The sequence below is a fragment of the Sphaerodactylus townsendi genome, linkage group LG06, assembly GCF_021028975.2.
Source record: "Sphaerodactylus townsendi isolate TG3544 linkage group LG06, MPM_Stown_v2.3, whole genome shotgun sequence".
In the NCBI taxonomy this organism is placed as follows: Eukaryota; Metazoa; Chordata; class Lepidosauria; order Squamata; family Sphaerodactylidae; genus Sphaerodactylus; species Sphaerodactylus townsendi.
Genome location: NC_059430.1, coordinates 98,539,044 through 98,558,541, shown reverse-complemented (window position 1 = coordinate 98,558,541; position 19,498 = coordinate 98,539,044). Strand labels below are relative to the sequence as shown.

The 19,498-nt window shown below is 53.5% G+C and overlaps 2 protein-coding genes across 4 annotated transcripts in view; one reads left to right on the top strand and one right to left on the bottom strand.

Moving 5' to 3' along the window:
* LOC125434149 (CUB and sushi domain-containing protein 1-like) overlaps nucleotides 1-19,498 on the bottom strand; it is an 890,459-nt gene that overhangs the window by 609,843 nt on the left and 261,118 nt on the right. The gene's annotated exons all lie outside the window — the stretch shown is intronic.
* The window catches only part of LOC125434151 (CUB and sushi domain-containing protein 2-like), a 218,565-nt gene continuing 213,953 nt past the window's right edge, over nucleotides 14,887-19,498 (top strand). The window contains 1 exon segment of the mRNA XM_048499155.1: nucleotides 14,887-15,017. Coding sequence (XP_048355112.1) covers nucleotides 14,945-15,017 — 73 coding nt within the window. The 5' untranslated portion in view covers nucleotides 14,887-14,944.

The window sequence follows — 19,498 nt, the reverse complement described above, 5'->3', positions numbered from 1 at the left end:
CACCCCCCCCCCCCCCCACCCCCCCCCCCCCCCACCCCCCCCCCCCCCCACCCCCCCCCCCCCCCACCCCCCCCCCCCCCCACCCCCCCCCCCCCCCACCCCCCCCCCCCCCCACCCCCCCCCCCCCCCACCCCCCCCCCCCCCCACCCCCCCCCCCCCCCACCCCCCCCCCCCCCCACCCCCCCCCCCCCCCACCCCCCCCCCCCCCCACCCCCCCCCCCCCCCACCCCCCCCCCCCCCCACCCCCCCCCCCCCCCACCCCCCCCCCCCCCCACCCCCCCCCCCCCCCACCCCCCCCCCCCCCCACCCCCCCCCCCCCCCACCCCCCCCCCCCCCCACCCCCCCCCCCCCCCACCCCCCCCCCCCCCCACCCCCCCCCCCCCCCACCCCCCCCCCCCCCCACCCCCCCCCCCCCCCACCCCCCCCCCCCCCCACCCCCCCCCCCCCCCACCCCCCCCCCCCCCCACCCCCCCCCCCCCCCACCCCCCCCCCCCCCCACCCCCCCCCCCCCCCACCCCCCCCCCCCCCCACCCCCCCCCCCCCCCACCCCCCCCCCCCCCCACCCCCCCCCCCCCCCACCCCCCCCCCCCCCCACCCCCCCCCCCCCCCACCCCCCCCCCCCCCCACCCCCCCCCCCCCCCACCCCCCCCCCCCCCCACCCCCCCCCCCCCCCACCCCCCCCCCCCCCCACCCCCCCCCCCCCCCACCCCCCCCCCCCCCCACCCCCCCCCCCCCCCACCCCCCCCCCCCCCCACCCCCCCCCCCCCCCACCCCCCCCCCCCCCCACCCCCCCCCCCCCCCACCCCCCCCCCCCCCCACCCCCCCCCCCCCCCACCCCCCCCCCCCCCCACCCCCCCCCCCCCCCACCCCCCCCCCCCCCCACCCCCCCCCCCCCCCACCCCCCCCCCCCCCCACCCCCCCCCCCCCCCACCCCCCCCCCCCCCCACCCCCCCCCCCCCCCACCCCCCCCCCCCCCCACCCCCCCCCCCCCCCACCCCCCCCCCCCCCCACCCCCCCCCCCCCCCACCCCCCCCCCCCCCCACCCCCCCCCCCCCCCACCCCCCCCCCCCCCCACCCCCCCCCCCCCCCACCCCCCCCCCCCCCCACCCCCCCCCCCCCCCACCCCCCCCCCCCCCCACCCCCCCCCCCCCCCACCCCCCCCCCCCCCCACCCCCCCCCCCCCCCACCCCCCCCCCCCCCCACCCCCCCCCCCCCCCACCCCCCCCCCCCCCCACCCCCCCCCCCCCCCACCCCCCCCCCCCCCCACCCCCCCCCCCCCCCACCCCCCCCCCCCCCCACCCCCCCCCCCCCCCACCCCCCCCCCCCCCCACCCCCCCCCCCCCCCACCCCCCCCCCCCCCCACCCCCCCCCCCCCCCACCCCCCCCCCCCCCCACCCCCCCCCCCCCCCACCCCCCCCCCCCCCCACCCCCCCCCCCCCCCACCCCCCCCCCCCCCCACCCCCCCCCCCCCCCACCCCCCCCCCCCCCCACCCCCCCCCCCCCCCACCCCCCCCCCCCCCCACCCCCCCCCCCCCCCACCCCCCCCCCCCCCCACCCCCCCCCCCCCCCACCCCCCCCCCCCCCCACCCCCCCCCCCCCCCACCCCCCCCCCCCCCCACCCCCCCCCCCCCCCACCCCCCCCCCCCCCCACCCCCCCCCCCCCCCACCCCCCCCCCCCCCCACCCCCCCCCCCCCCCACCCCCCCCCCCCCCCACCCCCCCCCCCCCCCACCCCCCCCCCCCCCCACCCCCCCCCCCCCCCACCCCCCCCCCCCCCCACCCCCCCCCCCCCCCACCCCCCCCCCCCCCCACCCCCCCCCCCCCCCACCCCCCCCCCCCCCCACCCCCCCCCCCCCCCACCCCCCCCCCCCCCCACCCCCCCCCCCCCCCACCCCCCCCCCCCCCCACCCCCCCCCCCCCCCACCCCCCCCCCCCCCCACCCCCCCCCCCCCCCACCCCCCCCCCCCCCCACCCCCCCCCCCCCCCACCCCCCCCCCCCCCCACCCCCCCCCCCCCCCACCCCCCCCCCCCCCCACCCCCCCCCCCCCCCACCCCCCCCCCCCCCCACCCCCCCCCCCCCCCACCCCCCCCCCCCCCCACCCCCCCCCCCCCCCACCCCCCCCCCCCCCCACCCCCCCCCCCCCCCACCCCCCCCCCCCCCCACCCCCCCCCCCCCCCACCCCCCCCCCCCCCCACCCCCCCCCCCCCCCACCCCCCCCCCCCCCCACCCCCCCCCCCCCCCACCCCCCCCCCCCCCCACCCCCCCCCCCCCCCACCCCCCCCCCCCCCCACCCCCCCCCCCCCCCACCCCCCCCCCCCCCCACCCCCCCCCCCCCCCACCCCCCCCCCCCCCCACCCCCCCCCCCCCCCACCCCCCCCCCCCCCCACCCCCCCCCCCCCCCACCCCCCCCCCCCCCCACCCCCCCCCCCCCCCACCCCCCCCCCCCCCCACCCCCCCCCCCCCCCACCCCCCCCCCCCCCCACCCCCCCCCCCCCCCACCCCCCCCCCCCCCCACCCCCCCCCCCCCCCACCCCCCCCCCCCCCCACCCCCCCCCCCCCCCACCCCCCCCCCCCCCCACCCCCCCCCCCCCCCACCCCCCCCCCCCCCCACCCCCCCCCCCCCCCACCCCCCCCCCCCCCCACCCCCCCCCCCCCCCACCCCCCCCCCCCCCCACCCCCCCCCCCCCCCACCCCCCCCCCCCCCCACCCCCCCCCCCCCCCACCCCCCCCCCCCCCCACCCCCCCCCCCCCCCACCCCCCCCCCCCCCCACCCCCCCCCCCCCCCACCCCCCCCCCCCCCCACCCCCCCCCCCCCCCACCCCCCCCCCCCCCCACCCCCCCCCCCCCCCACCCCCCCCCCCCCCCACCCCCCCCCCCCCCCACCCCCCCCCCCCCCCACCCCCCCCCCCCCCCACACTACAATTCCCATCAGCCTCTGTCAGCATGGCCAATTGGCCATGCTGGTAGGGGCTGATGGGAATTGTAGTTCCTGAACATCTGGAGAGCCGCAGGTTCCCTACCCCTGTTCTAAGGCAAATGAAGATGAAAGGCCATAAAGAAACCAGGATATCACTGACACTCTGTTCAGATCTTGGATTGACTTCACCTGCCAGCTTTCAGTAGGCAAAATAGAACTAGCATGGTGTAGTGGTTAAGAGCAGGTGGATTCTAATCTGGAGAACATGGGTTTGATTCCCCACTCCTCCACCTGAGTGGCGGAGGCTTATCTGGTAAACCAGATGTGTTTCCCTGCTCCTGCATTCCTGCTGGGTGACCTTGGGCTAGTCACAATTCATTCAGAATTATCTCAGCCCCACCTACCTCACACGGTGTCTGTTGTGGGGAGAGGAAGGGAAAGGAGCTAGTAAGCGACCTTGAGTCTCCTTACAGGACAGAAAGATGGGATATAAATTCAAACTCCTCCTTTTCTTCTTAATAAGTCACTCAAGCAGGTGCAGAGTGCCTTTCCCTGACCCATGAATAAAACCCAGTACCCTCAATTTCCATCCAGTCAGGAATAAAAGCACAAAGCTGCTAGCCCTGGTTACAATTGTTCTTTCCAGCCCTGTTCCTATGCCTTTTAACAGCAGCCTGGCCCGCAAAAATGTAGCTGGTGAACCTTTTTCATACCATTTAGTTCCATGCCAGGAAAATCTTCCCATGTCGATGTCTATAGACCCGGCTGCTTCTTCAGGAGCAGGAGCAGAAAAAAGCAAGCGACAACTCTGACAGTGGAAACTCCTTATCTGTTCTCATGCTGTTAATAGCGGGGTTCATTGTAGAGGATGACGGGAAGGCTTGTGCTACACAGAGGTAAGCAGGCTGAGACTTTGGATGTCTTTTTAGAAATTATGGAGCAACCCCACTGCTGTCAACAGGATAGCTCACGGGGAAGATTTGTGGGCTCGACACATGCAAAGCCAGTGCGTATTCATTTTTTCCTGATAGTCACTGTTCAGCAGGTGAATGTGTTTACATTTCTGCAAGCCAGGAATTTCAGCCCAAGCAGTGCATTAGATCATTCGCTTAGATAGTTTATACTTTTTGCAAAATGCATTTTCAAGGTCAGGACACCCTTCTGTGTTCACCAGGAGGGCAGATCAGTTTGTACATTAGGGGAAAAAACTTGGTGTTTCTCCCATCATATCTGGGTTCTCTTGGTGGGGTGGGGGCAGTGGTGAGATGCAATAATTTTAGTAACAGGTTCCCATGGTGGTGGATTCAAACTGTGGCGTAGCGCCAATGGGGCTGGGCAGGGCACGACAGGGGCGTGGCCGGGCATTCCGGGGGATTAGGCGACCTGGAGGAGGCAGGGCTCTAGCTTAGGGACACAGCAGCTGCATGAGACACTTAGTAGGGAAAGCGAATGCCTTGAGGCATGAGCTGCCATACGCACGCCGGTGCACCTCCTGCTAGACTGCTTCAAGTTCTGCAGCTACTGCTGAGAGGAGGAGAGTAACTAAAGGCAAAATCCGCAGTGGCAAAATCACCAATTAGTAACCCCCTCTCGGCACACACAAATAATTAGTAACCTACTCTCGGGAACCTGTGAGAACCTGCTGGATCCCACCTCTGGTGCGGGGCGGGGGGGGGGAAGAGTAGTTCTCTGAACAATATAATTGTTCTGAAGATCCCTGGTTGTCTCCAGCTTCTCCAGACCCACTGAGCTGCAACCCTGTCACATGACAGAAGGAGGAAGGCCCAGGCTTCTATCACATGATTCACATGCTTCTCTCTGGCCACAGCAGAGGCATTCCTCCTCTGCAGCCATTGCTTCCTCCTCCACCAGCACTTCTGCATTCATAAGGGCTCCTTGAAAAAACATTGATCTTGCGCAGGTAAAAGGGCAGAGGAAATGATCACAGCAGAGGAAAGCCTCCCCAGTGGCCAGAGAGGGAAGTGCAAGGTGAACAATATCATAGTATGTGATCACACCAGGGCCAAATGGAGGACAGTAGACTGTAGACCAAAAGAGCTGGGGGAAGAAACTCAAGCTAAGTACCAGAAAGAGTGCCACAATGATGAGCAAATCAAAGGTTAGAGTGGCGGAGGAATCCTCTGCATTGGATGACCTCACCTCACTTGTTCCTCTAAACATTTGTGCAAATCCTGTTGTAAGGAATGCCTGTAAAACAGTTAAATTTGAGCCCAGTAGCTCCTCAGACCAAGAACAGCTGTAGGACACAAGCTGTTGGGGTGGCTAGAGTACTGGGGGATGGGAACTCTGGTCTGGGTGAATCTGCTGTGTGAAAGTATTCTTTTGCTGTTTCCTGACTGCTTATCTCTCCTCCGCTAAACTAGTGAAGGCCACATATTTGGGTCTGTAGTGCAGCTGTGGAATTGTATGGTGGGCGGGGGGATGGGCACGCTGATTACCGTAAAATAGATACGTCTCCGCTGGGGCCACTGTACTGGACTTATCTTACCTGCAATGAAGAAATCATTGTTCATTAACAACTGTTTCAATTGTCTGGTTAAAGGAGGTTCTGACATTAAGATGTCTCTGCTGGGCGGTTCTAACAGAAGCCCTTGAGAGTCAAAGCTCCCCTCATCATCAGACTCTGCGACAACGTGACTGTATATAACAAAGGCAGCTTCAGCTCTCGGAAGCCCACACCCTACAAGTCTTCAAGTTGAGGCTTCCTTCAGTATAACCTGGGGTGCTGCTAAACAGAGGCGTAGTGCTAAGGGGATGGGGGGGCGCCCCAGTGGAGGCACGGCAGGGGCAGGATAGGGCATTCCGGGAGAGGGACGGGGCGTTCTGGGGGGTTGGAGGGCCACGTGGTGCATCGGGCACACTTCCCCCTCGCTCCGTCCCTGATGCTATATGCCCCCAGAGAAACATGTGCAGGAGCTGTATGTGAGTTTTCGCAATGTGGGGAGCAGTGGCTCCAGAGGCCATTTTAAGTCAGAAAAAGGGTGTGAAGGAAGGACTAAGCCCCATCTCTCTATGCTGCATGATCCCAATTTGAACTGGGCTTCTACATGCCTAAGAGGAGGAGGAGAAGGAGGAGGAGAAGGAGGAGGAGGTTGGATTTATATCTCCCCTTTCTCTCCTGCAGGAAACTCAAAGGGGCTTACAATCTCCTTGCCCTTCCCCCCTCACAACAAACACCCTGTGAGGTAGGTGGGGCTGAGAGAGCTCCAAGAAGCTGTCACTAGCCCAAGGTCACCCAGCTGGCATGTGTGGGAGTGTACAGGCTAATCTGAACTCCCCAGATAAGCCTCCACAGCTCAGGCGGCAGAGCTGGGAATCAAACCCAGTTCCTCCAGATTAGATACACGAGCTCTTAATCTCTTACGCCACTGCTTTGGCAATGAATTCCAGTACACATCTGGTTTGGCTGGACAGAGGACAGACCCATAAACAGTTTAATGTGATGTTAGTAGGATTGCCAACAGATCTGGATTTTTTTTAAAAAAAGAGGCTTGTCCCTTTAATAGAGGCTTAATGGTATATTTTTACCAAATGATGTGATTTACCACCTTACCACAGAATGCTTCAACTACTCATTTCCACACCTTAAATGAACAAGGTATTTTTCTCCAGGCCAGTTGGCATCCTTACCTCTCAGCCTCCGTCACATTTCCTGTTCTCACAAATGCTGGCTCTGTGCGCTTTCTGCCTAGACAGAGAATGGCAGTCCCAGACTCTGCCTCTGAATGTTTACTATCCATTAATGTTGGAAATATAAAACAAGCAAGAGACAAGTCACACAATTGCATGCTGTGCCTCCATACATTTTTAAATTTGCAATTTAACATGTTTTATGAGGCTGTCTTAAATAACTCCGATACTTAGCTGACACAGGTCTCTTCCAAAGTAAATCCAAGCATGTCCGATGAGGCTTTCCAGTGCAAGCGAGCACGGGGTGGAACACAACCTGAATAATGAAAATTATGTCGTGCCCGCCGACCTCTCCCAATAACCCGACGCAGGTTCACTGAAATCAGTTTATTGCATCAAATGAACAGGTGCACTATAAAGGACTGCTGGATCTAAAGTTCCCACACTAAGCAGCAGCCTATATCCCCCACTATGCACCCCCTCCCACTAACGGTTTCCCCAAAAGTGGAAGTGTCCACAGGCCATGCAGTTCCTCTAAGGTCAGGATGCCGATAAGGACTAAGCTCCTATCACAAGCAGGGATTCTTTGGCGCCACTGTCTCCCAAACTCCACTGGGTGAGGATGGCATGACCCTAGGGATTGGGTCTTGACAAATAGCTATATAATAATCAGAATCCTTAGTACTGAGGCAGTGCTATTGGGGTTCAGAGTCCTTGCAATATGTAAAGTCCTGTAAAGTAAACCAGTATCCTCACCGCCACTCCCCATATTGCAGGCAGCTAGGAAGACCGAGTCTTGATTGGAGCCACTGAGTAAGTTAGTTTGCGGTGGTGGGACTGGAACCTGAAGATGGTAAGAAAGCCCTGTTGAGCTGCAGCCGACTCATGGCAGCACCACAGGGTTTTCAAGGCAACAGACAAATAGAGTTGGTTTGCCATTGCCTGCCTATGGGTAGCGACCTTAGACTTTCTTGGAGGCCTCCCATCCAAGCGGCAATCAGGGCTGACCCTGCTTAGCTTCCAAGATCTCACAAGATGGTGCTAGCCTGCAGAGGCATAGCAAGAGGGGGAAGCGCCCGGTGCACCGGTGCGTCCTCCGCCCCCTCCCCTCCACGCCCCCGGAATGCCCTCGCCACATCCCCACAGGGGCGCGCGCCCGGTGCGTTGAGCGCACACATACACTGCCCCATTGAAGCTACTCCTCTGCTAGTCTGGGCCATCCAGTTCAGCTCTGGAACCTCATACCTCCTGTTTTTTTTTAAAAAAAAAATCTCATTTTCTCAGCCTCTACATTGGGTCAGAAGAACACTGGCTCTCAAGCTGTTTGCCCTTCAGAGAATTGGCCTTCAGATGGTTTTCTACATTTGTCCCAATATTGCCCTTTATGAAGAACATGAGTTTTTGATTGCTACTGCTAACAGGCAGTGACGTTATATTCCACAGCCTCGTAGAGATGTTGGCACTCAGTCAGCTCCACATTTCTCAAGCCGCAGCTTCAACAGTTACCTGCATTTTCAGTTGTGACTACTGTGGGCAGCACCATTTTTTGCAGCAACAAAGTCTGAATATAGCAACCGTCAAAAGAGATCTGAGGAGGACCAGTATCCTTGGACCACAGTCCATAAAAACCTTACATAAATGACTTAAAAATAATAAGATTAGTACACAAATTATAGCAAACAAGAAAAAAATAAAAATCGTGTAATACCTATTATTTTTAGACAAATACATTGAAGATGGCTGGTGTTGTGTGATAGTCATTGTGTTGGATTTAGGAGGGCGATTGAATCCCCATTCTGTTATGAAGCTCTCAAGCTGTCCGCCTAATCTACTTCATAACATATAGCAGAGGTGTGGGAAAACGGCATGGGATCATAGTTAAAAGTGTCAGGCTAGGTAGGATCTGGAAGACTCTGGATTATTCTGCCATGGAAGCTTGCTGAATGATCTTGGGCCAAGCACTTTCTGGCCCATTATGCATAGAACACTTTCCTTGAGGCTCTTCACTGTGCAGTGAGGTTATAGTGGGGTCTCCTCACATTTCTCTGTTTACATGCAAGGAGGCGTCCCACTGACTGCTGGGTGGCTTGCCTGATGAACTCTTCCAGGTCTCAGTTGTAACTGCTTTGCCTTGTTCTCTTAATTCTGCTCATCAGCTCACTCTTAAAGGCACACATCTCTTCACACTCGGTAGTCGCAAGATTGCTAGCTTTGTTAAAGCCCTTTAAATCGCTGCTATATTGTTATATCAACATTGTAGCCCCTGTCCAAAAATAATCTCCCCTCAAATGAAAGAGACAAAGCAATTCTCTTGATCCACTGCTGAAGAAGGGGACCATGTCCTAGAACTGATATTCTCTTCCCCCACCTACTCTCTCTCTCTCTCTCTCTCTCTCTCTCTCTCTCTCTCTCTCACACACACACACACACACACACTTCCTGCTACCGCTGCTGCTGCCAGTGGAGAAGAGAGAGGCTTGTTATTTTAATATTCCATAGCATTTCAATATTCCTGTATTAGATCTATCATTATTTCAATAGACTTAATATGGTACAAATGCTTGAAGCTGAAATAAAGTTTTAAAAAACGCCAGAAGTAAAGCAAGGATAATAGGGTGGAGCAAAAATGCCCAAAGCAAAGAATAATGCAGGAAGCGTTTGTTTAATTGTCCCTACGAAGCAAGGGAAAAGATCACTTTTCCCCCTCTCTGACAAATAACAGAGATTATGGGATCCGTCACACAGTGTGTGTGAGAGGTAGGAAAAGGCATCCATGACAGAAGCTCTGTCCTGAAGAAAATCTCCCTTCGATGTGGGGCAGAGCACCAGTGTATAATTGGCTGTGGCATATTTACCTAGGGGACATGGGGTACCCTATGTCCCCGGGTGCCCCCCCCCCCCAGTGGAGGGCGCAAAAATTTCAGGTTTGTTTGTGTTTGTTTGTATTTTGTGTTTTTTCAGTTTTTGGCTCGCAGGGGGCACAGTTTTTAGGCTAGCAGGACCAAAATTTCAGAGATCTTTCAGGTGACCCTCCTGATGACACTTCACAAGTTTGGTGAGGTTTGGTTTAGGGGGTCCAAAGTTATGGACTCCCAAAAGGGGTGCCCCATCCCCCATTGTTTCCAATGGGAGCTAATAGGAGATGGGGGCTACACCTTTGAGGGTCCATAACTTTGGACCCCTCAAACCAAACTTCACCAAACCTGGCAGGTATCATCAGGAGAGCCTCCTAAAGATACCCTGAAATTTTGGTGCTGCTAGCTTAACAATTGCACCCCTGACAGCAGGCACCCTCCAAATTTCCCCAGATTCTCCTTCTAAATCCACCCCCTTCGACATGGACTTAAAGGGAGAATCTGAGGTCCTCAGTTTAAACATTGAAAGTAATGCTGTTTCAGGGTGGGGGAGAATCCACCCCAAAACAGCATCACTTTAAATTTTATTTTAACCGGGGACCCCAGATTCTCTCTTTAAGGTGGATTTAAAAGAAGAATCTAGGCTCCCTAGTTTAAACACCATTGAAAATGATGCTGTTTGGTGGTGGATTCCACTGGAGGTGTTTTGCGAGAGAGGATGCTGACATTTGTTTGGTAAATGTTTTGCTGGGGGTGATTTGTGAAAGATTTACCTGCTTAATACCCACTTGCACTGACCTGGAGCTGTTTCTCAAGCTAACAACCTACCTCATAGGGTTGGTGTAAGGACAAAATTAGAAAAGAGAGTTGGTGGGGAGAGAGCCATGTATGTTTTGCTGGGGGTGGAAGATGTTTTGTGAGCTGGTGCAAAAAAATCATTGTTTGGTTGTGGTGGGGAAGGGTTTGCGCGTTTGGCCAATTGGGGGGGGGGGGGGCGCCAATCTCAGGTTTTGTCCATGGGCTCCAGTTTACCTAGATACGCCTCTGATAATCTGCCTCTCTCAGCCTAACCTACTTCACAGGGCTGTTGTAAAAAGAAAATGGACAAGGGAAGAACAATATTGCTTACTGCTTTAGGTCCTCACTGGAGAGAACAGCAAGGATAAATATCTAACCAACAGATACATTATGTATGCTCCTTGGAAGAAAGTGTGGGATAAAATTTTGGCAGGCCTGTCGACAGCCATTAGCTCTGACATGGATGACCCAGACTGACCTGATCTTGTCAGATTTCAGAAGCTATGCAGGGTGGGTGCTGGTTAGTACTTATATGGCTGAGCACCAAGTAATAGCAGGGTCGTTATGCAGGGGAAGGAAAAGGCAAACCACTTTTGTTGGTTTCTTGTCTTGAAAACCCTACTGGTTTGCCATAAGTCAACTGCAACTTGATGACAGTTGGCACAGTTGTCATCAACCACAATGAGGTGTGATAGCTAAATGGAACAGCCAAGGCTGGTGGCATTTTCAAATGGTTACAGAGGAGGCCCATTACCACCTTGTCCAGTTTTCCCCAAAGCATCAACTATGTTAAATTAGATGGACGCTCTTTCTGAACCAAATGGGCTCTTCTCATATTCTAAATCTGCAGCCAGGCCTGGAAGAGGACCGAAACAGCACATTGTCCTCTTGAAACAAAGATAACTGTTCGGGTGGGTGTGCCCCGTGGGGATGGAAAAGGCCAAGCCAAGATATTTTAACAACTGCAAAATAAAGAACCAGGGGAAGGAAAACAAGAAGCAGCATGTTGTATCAGTTCGTGTAAGGCTAAAGATTGGTGAGACTTGAGTTCAAATCCACAGCTAGTAGTGTACAGGGAGGACAACACAGGACAATGGTGTGGGAGTTTGAATCCTTGCTCTGCCTGGGAAGCTTAGTCATTATCACTGAACCACTGATCACATAGGAAAACTGATGAAGAAGCACAACCTACAAACAATCTACAGACCCACTAAGAAAATTCAACAGATGCTACGTTCAGCAAAGGATAAGAGGGATCCTTTAGCTACTGCAGGAGTCTATCGCATACCATGCAGCTGTGGACAAGTCTACATAGGAACCACCAAACGCAGCGCACAGACACGTATCAAAGAACACGAAAGGCACTGCGGACTATTTCGGCCAGAAAAATCAGCAATAGCAGAACACATGATAAACCAACCTGGACATAGAATATTATTTGAAAAAACAGAAATTCTGGACCACTCTGAAAGCCACTACGTCAGACTACACAGAGAAGCAATTGAAATCCATAAGCACATGGACAATTTTAACAGGAAGGAAGAAACTATGAAAATGAACAGAACTTGGCTGCCAGTGTTGAAAAATACTAGAGTCAAGACAGTGTCTAACCAGCTCCACACAAACACAGGATGACCATAGACAAAAGAAACAAAGGCCAGGATACTTCTATTCAGATGCTCCCACCAGTGACCTTGCTATCTCCAGTGTTACGCCCATGCTATAGTCTTCATTGTTACTCATACTTCTATTCAGATGCCCTCAACTATTGACCTGGTTGCCTTCTTTGTTACTCACAGACAAGGTTTCTCCACCCACCCTGGACACTCCAACAGATATATACTCCACTTGCTTTCCCAACATCAGATCCTCTGAAGATGCCAGCCACAGATGCAGGCGAAACGTCAGGAGAGAATGCTGCTAGAACACGGCCATACAGCCCGGAAACCACACAGCACCCTTAGTCATTATCTCTCAGCCTAATTTAACTCACAGAGAGTTGATTGTGAGTTCAATGGGACTTTCTTCAGCACTGGTTCCAGGGATTATCACACCCAGAAAGGTACACCTGTTGCCATCTGGGCCCTAGTTGTTCCTGGCTAGGTCCAAACCCATGGTTTGGCTTGGCTTTAGCTGGAGTTGCCAACCTCGAGGGGGGCCCCTGCAGATCTCCCAGAACTACAATTTTCCTCCAGCTAGAGATCAGTGGCGGAAATGGGAGCTTTGGAAAGCAGACTCAACGGCCTCACATTCCAGCTGCGTTTCCTCCCCTCTACAAATTTTTCCCTTACCAGGCATTTCCCACAAATATCGAGAAAATTCCCAAGCTGGAGTTGGCAACCGGAAGGGCCCAGTAGGAGATGTCTGTTTGCTCTCATTCATTGATCGGCACCCAGTTGCTCAGTTAGGGAACCAGCCTAACACAAATTGTTTTTGCCTTGTGTTAGGCATGCTTAGCACACACATTCTAAGTATGCATGCATAAGATTGCGGGTTTCCCCTTTTGCAAAACCAACACATAACAAGAAGGAATATGTCCAAAATGGGGGGGGGGGGGGGGGAGAAATAGTAGGCAGGGAGACCTGATGTGCAAATGTGTGTGTCAATCAAAGTCCACTCCATAAGTCACCTGAGAAACAAGTCACCAGAAGAGCCTTTTCCTCCTCTTGGCACTTTTCCTGGCAGAACAGGGTGTCTGTGCCTAGGGAGAAGGGGGGAGGTTTATTGGTGCACCTGGTTTGGCAAGCCTGCCATAGACACAGTGTAAGCCTCTGCAGGTTTTCTCGGAAGTAATTGCTCCTGATTTCATTGGGACTTGCTTCCTCCAAGCCCATAGGACTGCAGCCCCCACCCCCTCCCCTGATTTCTCCAGCAAACCTGCGGCCCTTGTCTGGCGTCGGTGCGTCGTCTGGATGCCAAGATACCGCGGATGGGGGGGGGGGGGCGGCGGTTCAGGCTCGGGAATTTCCTGGCTTTCTGACGCTCGCCCTGGTTTCCCTCGCGCGTCGCCCCTTTTGAATCGTCGAACTATTGCAATTTCCTTCTAACCCCCCCCCCCGAAAGGGGGGTTTCCACCCCCCTGCCCCTTCTTTTGCAAAAACGATCGATAGATATTCTACAAGCCAAGGGTGATATTAGAAATTCCCCCCCCCCCTCCTTTTGCGGGAGGCATTAGCCGAGTCAATGCAAAAAAGCAGAGTGTCTGGGAGATGCTCTTGGAATGGACCCAGAATCTGACGGCGGGGGGGGGGGGGAGATTGTATTCACAGCGCGATTCTTTGCAGCCCCCGCCTTGCGTCTCGTTGGCAAACCCAATGAAGCCTCCAAATGGGGTGCGCTTATTTAAAGGATACTGCAACCCCCCCCCCTTCTTTTTTTGCATCGTGTGCAATTAATAAGGTGCACCTCTGAGACGGGGCTTCCAAGGGGATCTTTCAGAAGCAAGTCTCTCTTGCTTCCAGTCTCCCCCCCCCCCCTCCCCGCCCCGCAAAGCTTTCTCACTCTTCGCTTCTTGGGCAAAAGGCCTGTAGCTGCCAGCCCGCAACGTGCATGTAAAAACTGCCATTGGGAAGGCTGTTGGTAGTGAAAGATTTTAAATGGTCCTCCCCCCTTTTTTTCAACACCCCCCCCCCCTCATGCTTGTCCCACCCGAAGCCCTTCGACCAAATCGTCCAAAGACTTCTATACGTTTTCCCTGCTTGATTGTGACAAGGGATTCCCAGGAAGATCTGTAGCATTTGCTCGGCAATAACCTGCAGATTGCTCACAACTGCAGGCGAGCTCCCCAGCAAAAAAAAAAAGAGAGGGGGGGGGGAAGACATTCTTTCTAGTTTCTCCGTCTATGAAATTGCCTTGGCAATTTCACTCCCAAGATCTGTGAATCGTTTATCAGAAAAGGTGGCAAAAAAGGAAGGAGAACGAGACCCTTTCCCCTTTTAAGGTGGTGCCGTGTGCCTGAAATATTTTTGCAAAGGTTTTATAATTGCACGTATATATATATATTTGTATTGGAATGGAAGGTGTTGCAGAATGAATTAACGTAGCATGAAACAGCCACCTCCCCCCCCCCCGCCAGTATTTAGTAAAAGAAAAAAAGGGGTACCATTAAAAAAAAATCCCCAAGGATACAGCAGTGATTAATCACCTGGAATTTAAAGGTATCACCCCCCCTTGGGATTTTCTGCTGTTAATACTTGAGAAGCTCGATACAAAACAGGCAACATTAAAAGGAAAAAAAAAACCGGTAGCAGGAAAAAGGAGAGACGGAGCCAGTTTCCCCGTCTCCCCAAGCTCCGCTGCGACTTGGTTTAGTCCGGCTGCAGCAGCTAAGGGAGGGGGGGGAAAGAGATCTTTGCATTTCTTGTTCCCTGCGAAAAAAAATAAAATAAACATACAAACAGTATCTCTCTAAAATCAAACAATTAAATAAGAGGCATCCTCCTCCTCCCCCCGCCTCGTTTTATTTTTAAAAAGGTAACCTGATTTTTTCCTCCCATTGTAGATTATCCCACTAAGCAAAGGGTGGGGGTTTAAAAAAACCCCAAACCAATCATCCACCGCTCCCTCTCTCTTCCCCCCCCCCCCTTCCCTCCCTCCTTCTCCTCCTCCAAGCAAATCAACCCCCCGGCCCCTCTTTGACATGCAACCCTCTTTTGGCTGGGACAAGCCGGCATGCCGCTGCAGCTTTAAACGGATTTGGGGGAAATTGGAGATTTTTGCTCTCATGACGGTGGAGGTGAGCTACTGGAGCCGGATTCTTCTGCTGTCGGTGGGGGTTCTGGCCACATCAGCCGCCGGTAAGTGGTTAAGTTTCGGGGAGCTCGGTGGGTGGGATGTAGGGTTGCTTTGCGCCTTGCGTGGGGGTCCTCCACCCCATGGGAGAACCCCCAGTGGTTTTGCCTTTGCCCCCAACTTGGGTGTATATGGGGAGGGTTGTGTCTGGTCGGGTCTCCCCTGTAAGAAGAGCCTTCTCGTGGCAATTCCCCCCCCCCCCCTTAAAAGCATGATGTTAAAGTTTGCAAGGATGTGGAGTTAGATCAACAAATATTAAAATGAGGGGTGTGGGTTTTTTTTAAGTGCAGGAAAAGATAGGGGAAACTCTCCCTCTTTAACAAGAATAGCATTGGGCTGCCTTGTTGAGCCTGCGTGTGAAATCGGCAAGGTTGGGGGAAATAACTATTTCTAATGGCTCCTCGTGCCCTCCCCCATTCACTAGGTGCCTTGGACCAATTTTTTTTGTCTCTAGAGGTTGCATTCCTGTAGAAACACTGTATGAATGGTGAACGCACCTTCCCATCCCCAGGATTTGCCCCCAGCGTTTTGATGGTCACATAGCCCATCTGCTTTTTGAAAAGGGACCCCAGCTAGGTTAAACAGGAAGGTTATTTCCTTAGGGAGCCTCCAACATACCCTTGTGGTAGAGCTCGTGCAAAGATCTAATCTATTGCAGAAGTTTCATTTCTTACTTGAGTGTCATTCCGACAAGGGGGTGATGGGAATGAGGGTCCTCTTTTCCCCTGGAAAGGTGTTTTGTAGAGCTTTTGGGATAAGGTTTTTTTCCCTTGCTGTATCTTTTTGGCAGGTTCCCCACAAGAATTGGGGGGTGGGGTGTCGGGGGTCTTCCTTCTGTTTCTCTCTTTTGAAAAGGGGAATTCATATATGTATCTAATCTATCAACTTTGTGGTTCCAATTGAAATGCGAGTCCCTTGCCTCTCACCATGGGGAGATTCTCTCCAAGAGGTCTTTAGCTGACAATTGGCTGTTTGTTCAAGGGCATCTCTTGGAAACCCTTCCAAGGATGGAGGTGGGGGTGGGAGAGGGAGAAAGAAAGACAGAGAGAGAGAGAGAGAGAGAGAGAGAGAGAGAGTGTCAATGAACTGATTAGGGATAAAATATTCCTTTCGACTCGCTCCATGCCCTTCCCTGCCTCACGGAACCTTTGTGACTTTTATGCGTGGTCATCCTACAAACGGGACCTGGACCAGAGTCAAAAGTGGTGGACGGATTATCTGCTTTCCATGCCTACTGACAGAGCAACTCAACGTTGATCCTGATTTTGAAGTCAACAGAGATTTCACATGATGGCCCCTGATGAGAACTCCGTATCTCTTAGTTCTCACCCCAATCAAGTCTTGATTTTGAGGCTTGGGAATTTCTTCTTCCCACAAATCTTTTCCCTTCTCTGCATCAGCTCTATTCATCTATGTCTCTGTTTACTGAACCCGATTACCTGTTTTCTCCCCCCCTCTTAGTCTAAGACAGGAAGTTAAATTCTTAGACCTTCCTTTTCCAGAGCAAGTAACTAATGCCTAATTAAAAACAGCACTGGGATCATTGGATGCCCTGTTGGCTTCATGAGTGCTATTGTTTCCAGTTGGTAGGTTTGTGTTTAAATAGATTCATGTATAATGATGAACAATTAATGACAGGCTGTTATTCTGTGTTGGAACGAACAATTGATCTTTATTGGTGGGTTTCATGTTGTCTATACGGTGCCTACTCTAGCCCATTTCTTGAAAAAAGGTGCAGTACTAGAAGTAATAACCCACAGTGCCCAAAGAGTGGCAGTACAACTGTGCAGGAAAAAAAAAATTGCTGGGGAGTAGTTATAGCTTGTATTAAATATATGCATCCAGATGTATGCCATATATCCTTTCACCTTTGCTAGTCTTCTCTGCATCGTTGCCAGTAGGTCTTGTCACTTGATAGAATACCTTAAACGAAGAGGATTTAATGAAGGGGAGGGTAACAGATTGCTGTCAACATCTGTACAGATGTTGTTGTCTTGGAGGAAATCATGAGCAACAATGAGGTCCCTGAGCGCACCAGCAGTTCAGGTTGCGTTAGCAACCAAACTTAGAAAGGGCTTTCCCGCCAAAAAAGGAAGAAGAAATTCCAGGCAGTTTCCCATGAAATGTTATCGTTCTTTTGCTCTGGGGTATTTCAAAATGAAGTGTACTGTGAAAAAGAAACTGTAGACATAAGTATACTTGAAATAGACTGGCTATAGGGTTGGTTATCAAACCCAATTTTAGGTGCCAAGATGCATATTTAAGCACAAAACGTCTCTCTAGTGTCCTGTCTCCTGAAGCTTCACGTTCTTTTGCTGAATTGCTTCCAACGTCACTCTATCCAAAGAAAACAAAGTGGCGGTAAATCTCCCTGAAATCAATGGGTGTTGAGAGTGTTCCTAATATTAAACTAAAATTTACTTACCAGTGGTTTAAATTAAGGATTTATGGAGACACCTTCCATATCTAGAAAGGTTTGGGTAACCTTGTCAATACACTTTCTGGCTTCTCTCAATATTCCTCAGATGTTTTCTCTAGAGGGAATCATATACCTGGCCCCAGAACCTGTTTGCTTTGGTACCAATTCTAGTTTGGAGCTGTGGACTCATTTCAGGGGGTATAAGACAAGCTTTTCCATTTGTGATCCGCTCACTCTGGCTCACTGGAATTTCTGCCTATCTGTGATAACACAATTGTGTGTATGTTAAGGTTATCATTAATCTGAGGAGTGTGAAGGTTGATATTATCTCATGGCTGCTCTACAATCTCCCTTTGAGCTTGCTGCTGAGGGGGGATTTGAACACGGTTCTCCCTGGTTCAAAACCAGCCTTTCATTCATGTCATTCTGATTTAAACTGGAAGACCAGAGTTTGTAGGCTACATTCATCACACTGTATCATGTTGCTGCGTGGGCCTATCGTAAGGTGAACAGCTTTTCCACATCACCTTTTTGATCTCTTCGAAAACATTTTGTAAACCATCAATAAATCCACCTCTTTTCTGGGATACACGAGACATATCTATCTGGAGAAGTCATGAAAGCTAATATTAATATAAATGTTGTTAGTCTTTAAGGTGTCACTAGACTTCTGTTATAAATACAATATAGTATCCTGTGGCTGTCTGTAATGTGAGCAGAAAATAAACCAAGCTTTAGGGATTGGGAGTCTGTTTATCTTGTTTACTCTTATCCTTGCTGCTCTCTCTGAGGGACTTACAGGGGCATTCACCACTGTCTCTTCTTTTCATACTCCCAACCACCTTGTGAGGTAGGTTTGGCTAAGACTATTAACTAACCAAACACCTCAGAAGGAGTAATGGTGAGGGGATCTTTGGTCTGTATAAAGTGCCAGTTTCTAGCATTCTGTCATGATCTGCTGTGACCAACAAATTGGTGGTGCTATTCAACTGAAGCGGTGATGCTGTGAATCTGTATCATCTTTCAGGGCCGTAGGGATGCATTGTCCCTCTGAAGATTCTTTGCCTTCTATTCATCAGTATTATTTTTAAAGATATGCCGTGCTTTCTGATCCACAAATAGCCCCTTGAAGAGAATCACAATTATGAGAACATGCGGAACTGCATTTCCCTTCTCCACATAGGCATTTTGCTAACTACATCTAAAGGTCATTTTCTGAATTCCTTATCTCTTAGTTTTCGTACAGCGTATCAGATGTATGAGTGGGCTCCGGTTTCATAGTGAATAGGGTACTGCTTGTGGTACAGTTAAAAAGAGGGAGAGAGACCCCCACCCTGTCTTGGATAACACCTCTAGGGGTTCCTAGAAGGTATGCTTGGATTTTATTGGAACCCTCAAGGCTGTTGTGTTCCCCATAGCCAAGAAGCCCTGTTCACATGTTAACAGTGGACATGCCTACATTCGTTTATAAGATAGAGCTAACACTCTTTTGCTTTGCAATTGAAACCAGGACTCAGTACCTGAAGAAATGTGTGGTTTGTATCACACATTCAGCTATACATGCATTTAATATAACAGAAGAACTTACCAACATATGTATTTAAAACAATTGTGTATACACTGTATATGGACTGAATATGTGTTCACTGTAATACGTGAACAGGGCTTCTGGCTTTGAAATGCCATCATTTTTGATCCTGCGGATGTTGCCAATAAACACTGTTTTTGGGTGTGTATGTAAGGGACATAAAACTGGGTAGTCACATGTTTCATCCATAAACGATGCAAAGTATTTACATACTTGGTGGCTAAATCTGAAGCAGAAGATGGTAGAAGTGAGGAAGAAGGATCTTGATATTTCAGGACCTTTTTCTCCTACCGCTTCTTTGGTGTCAGTTCTTTAAAGTGTGAATTGGCTTGGACATAAGTGGAGATGTGCCCCAAAATTGATGTAGACCCCCTTGACAGGCCTTAGTGTGCCAGATAATGAGTAGTTAATAATTTTTTAATGAACTGTAGTGTTTTTTCGCTGTGCGGCTATGTGGACATCAGCAAATTCAGTATTCA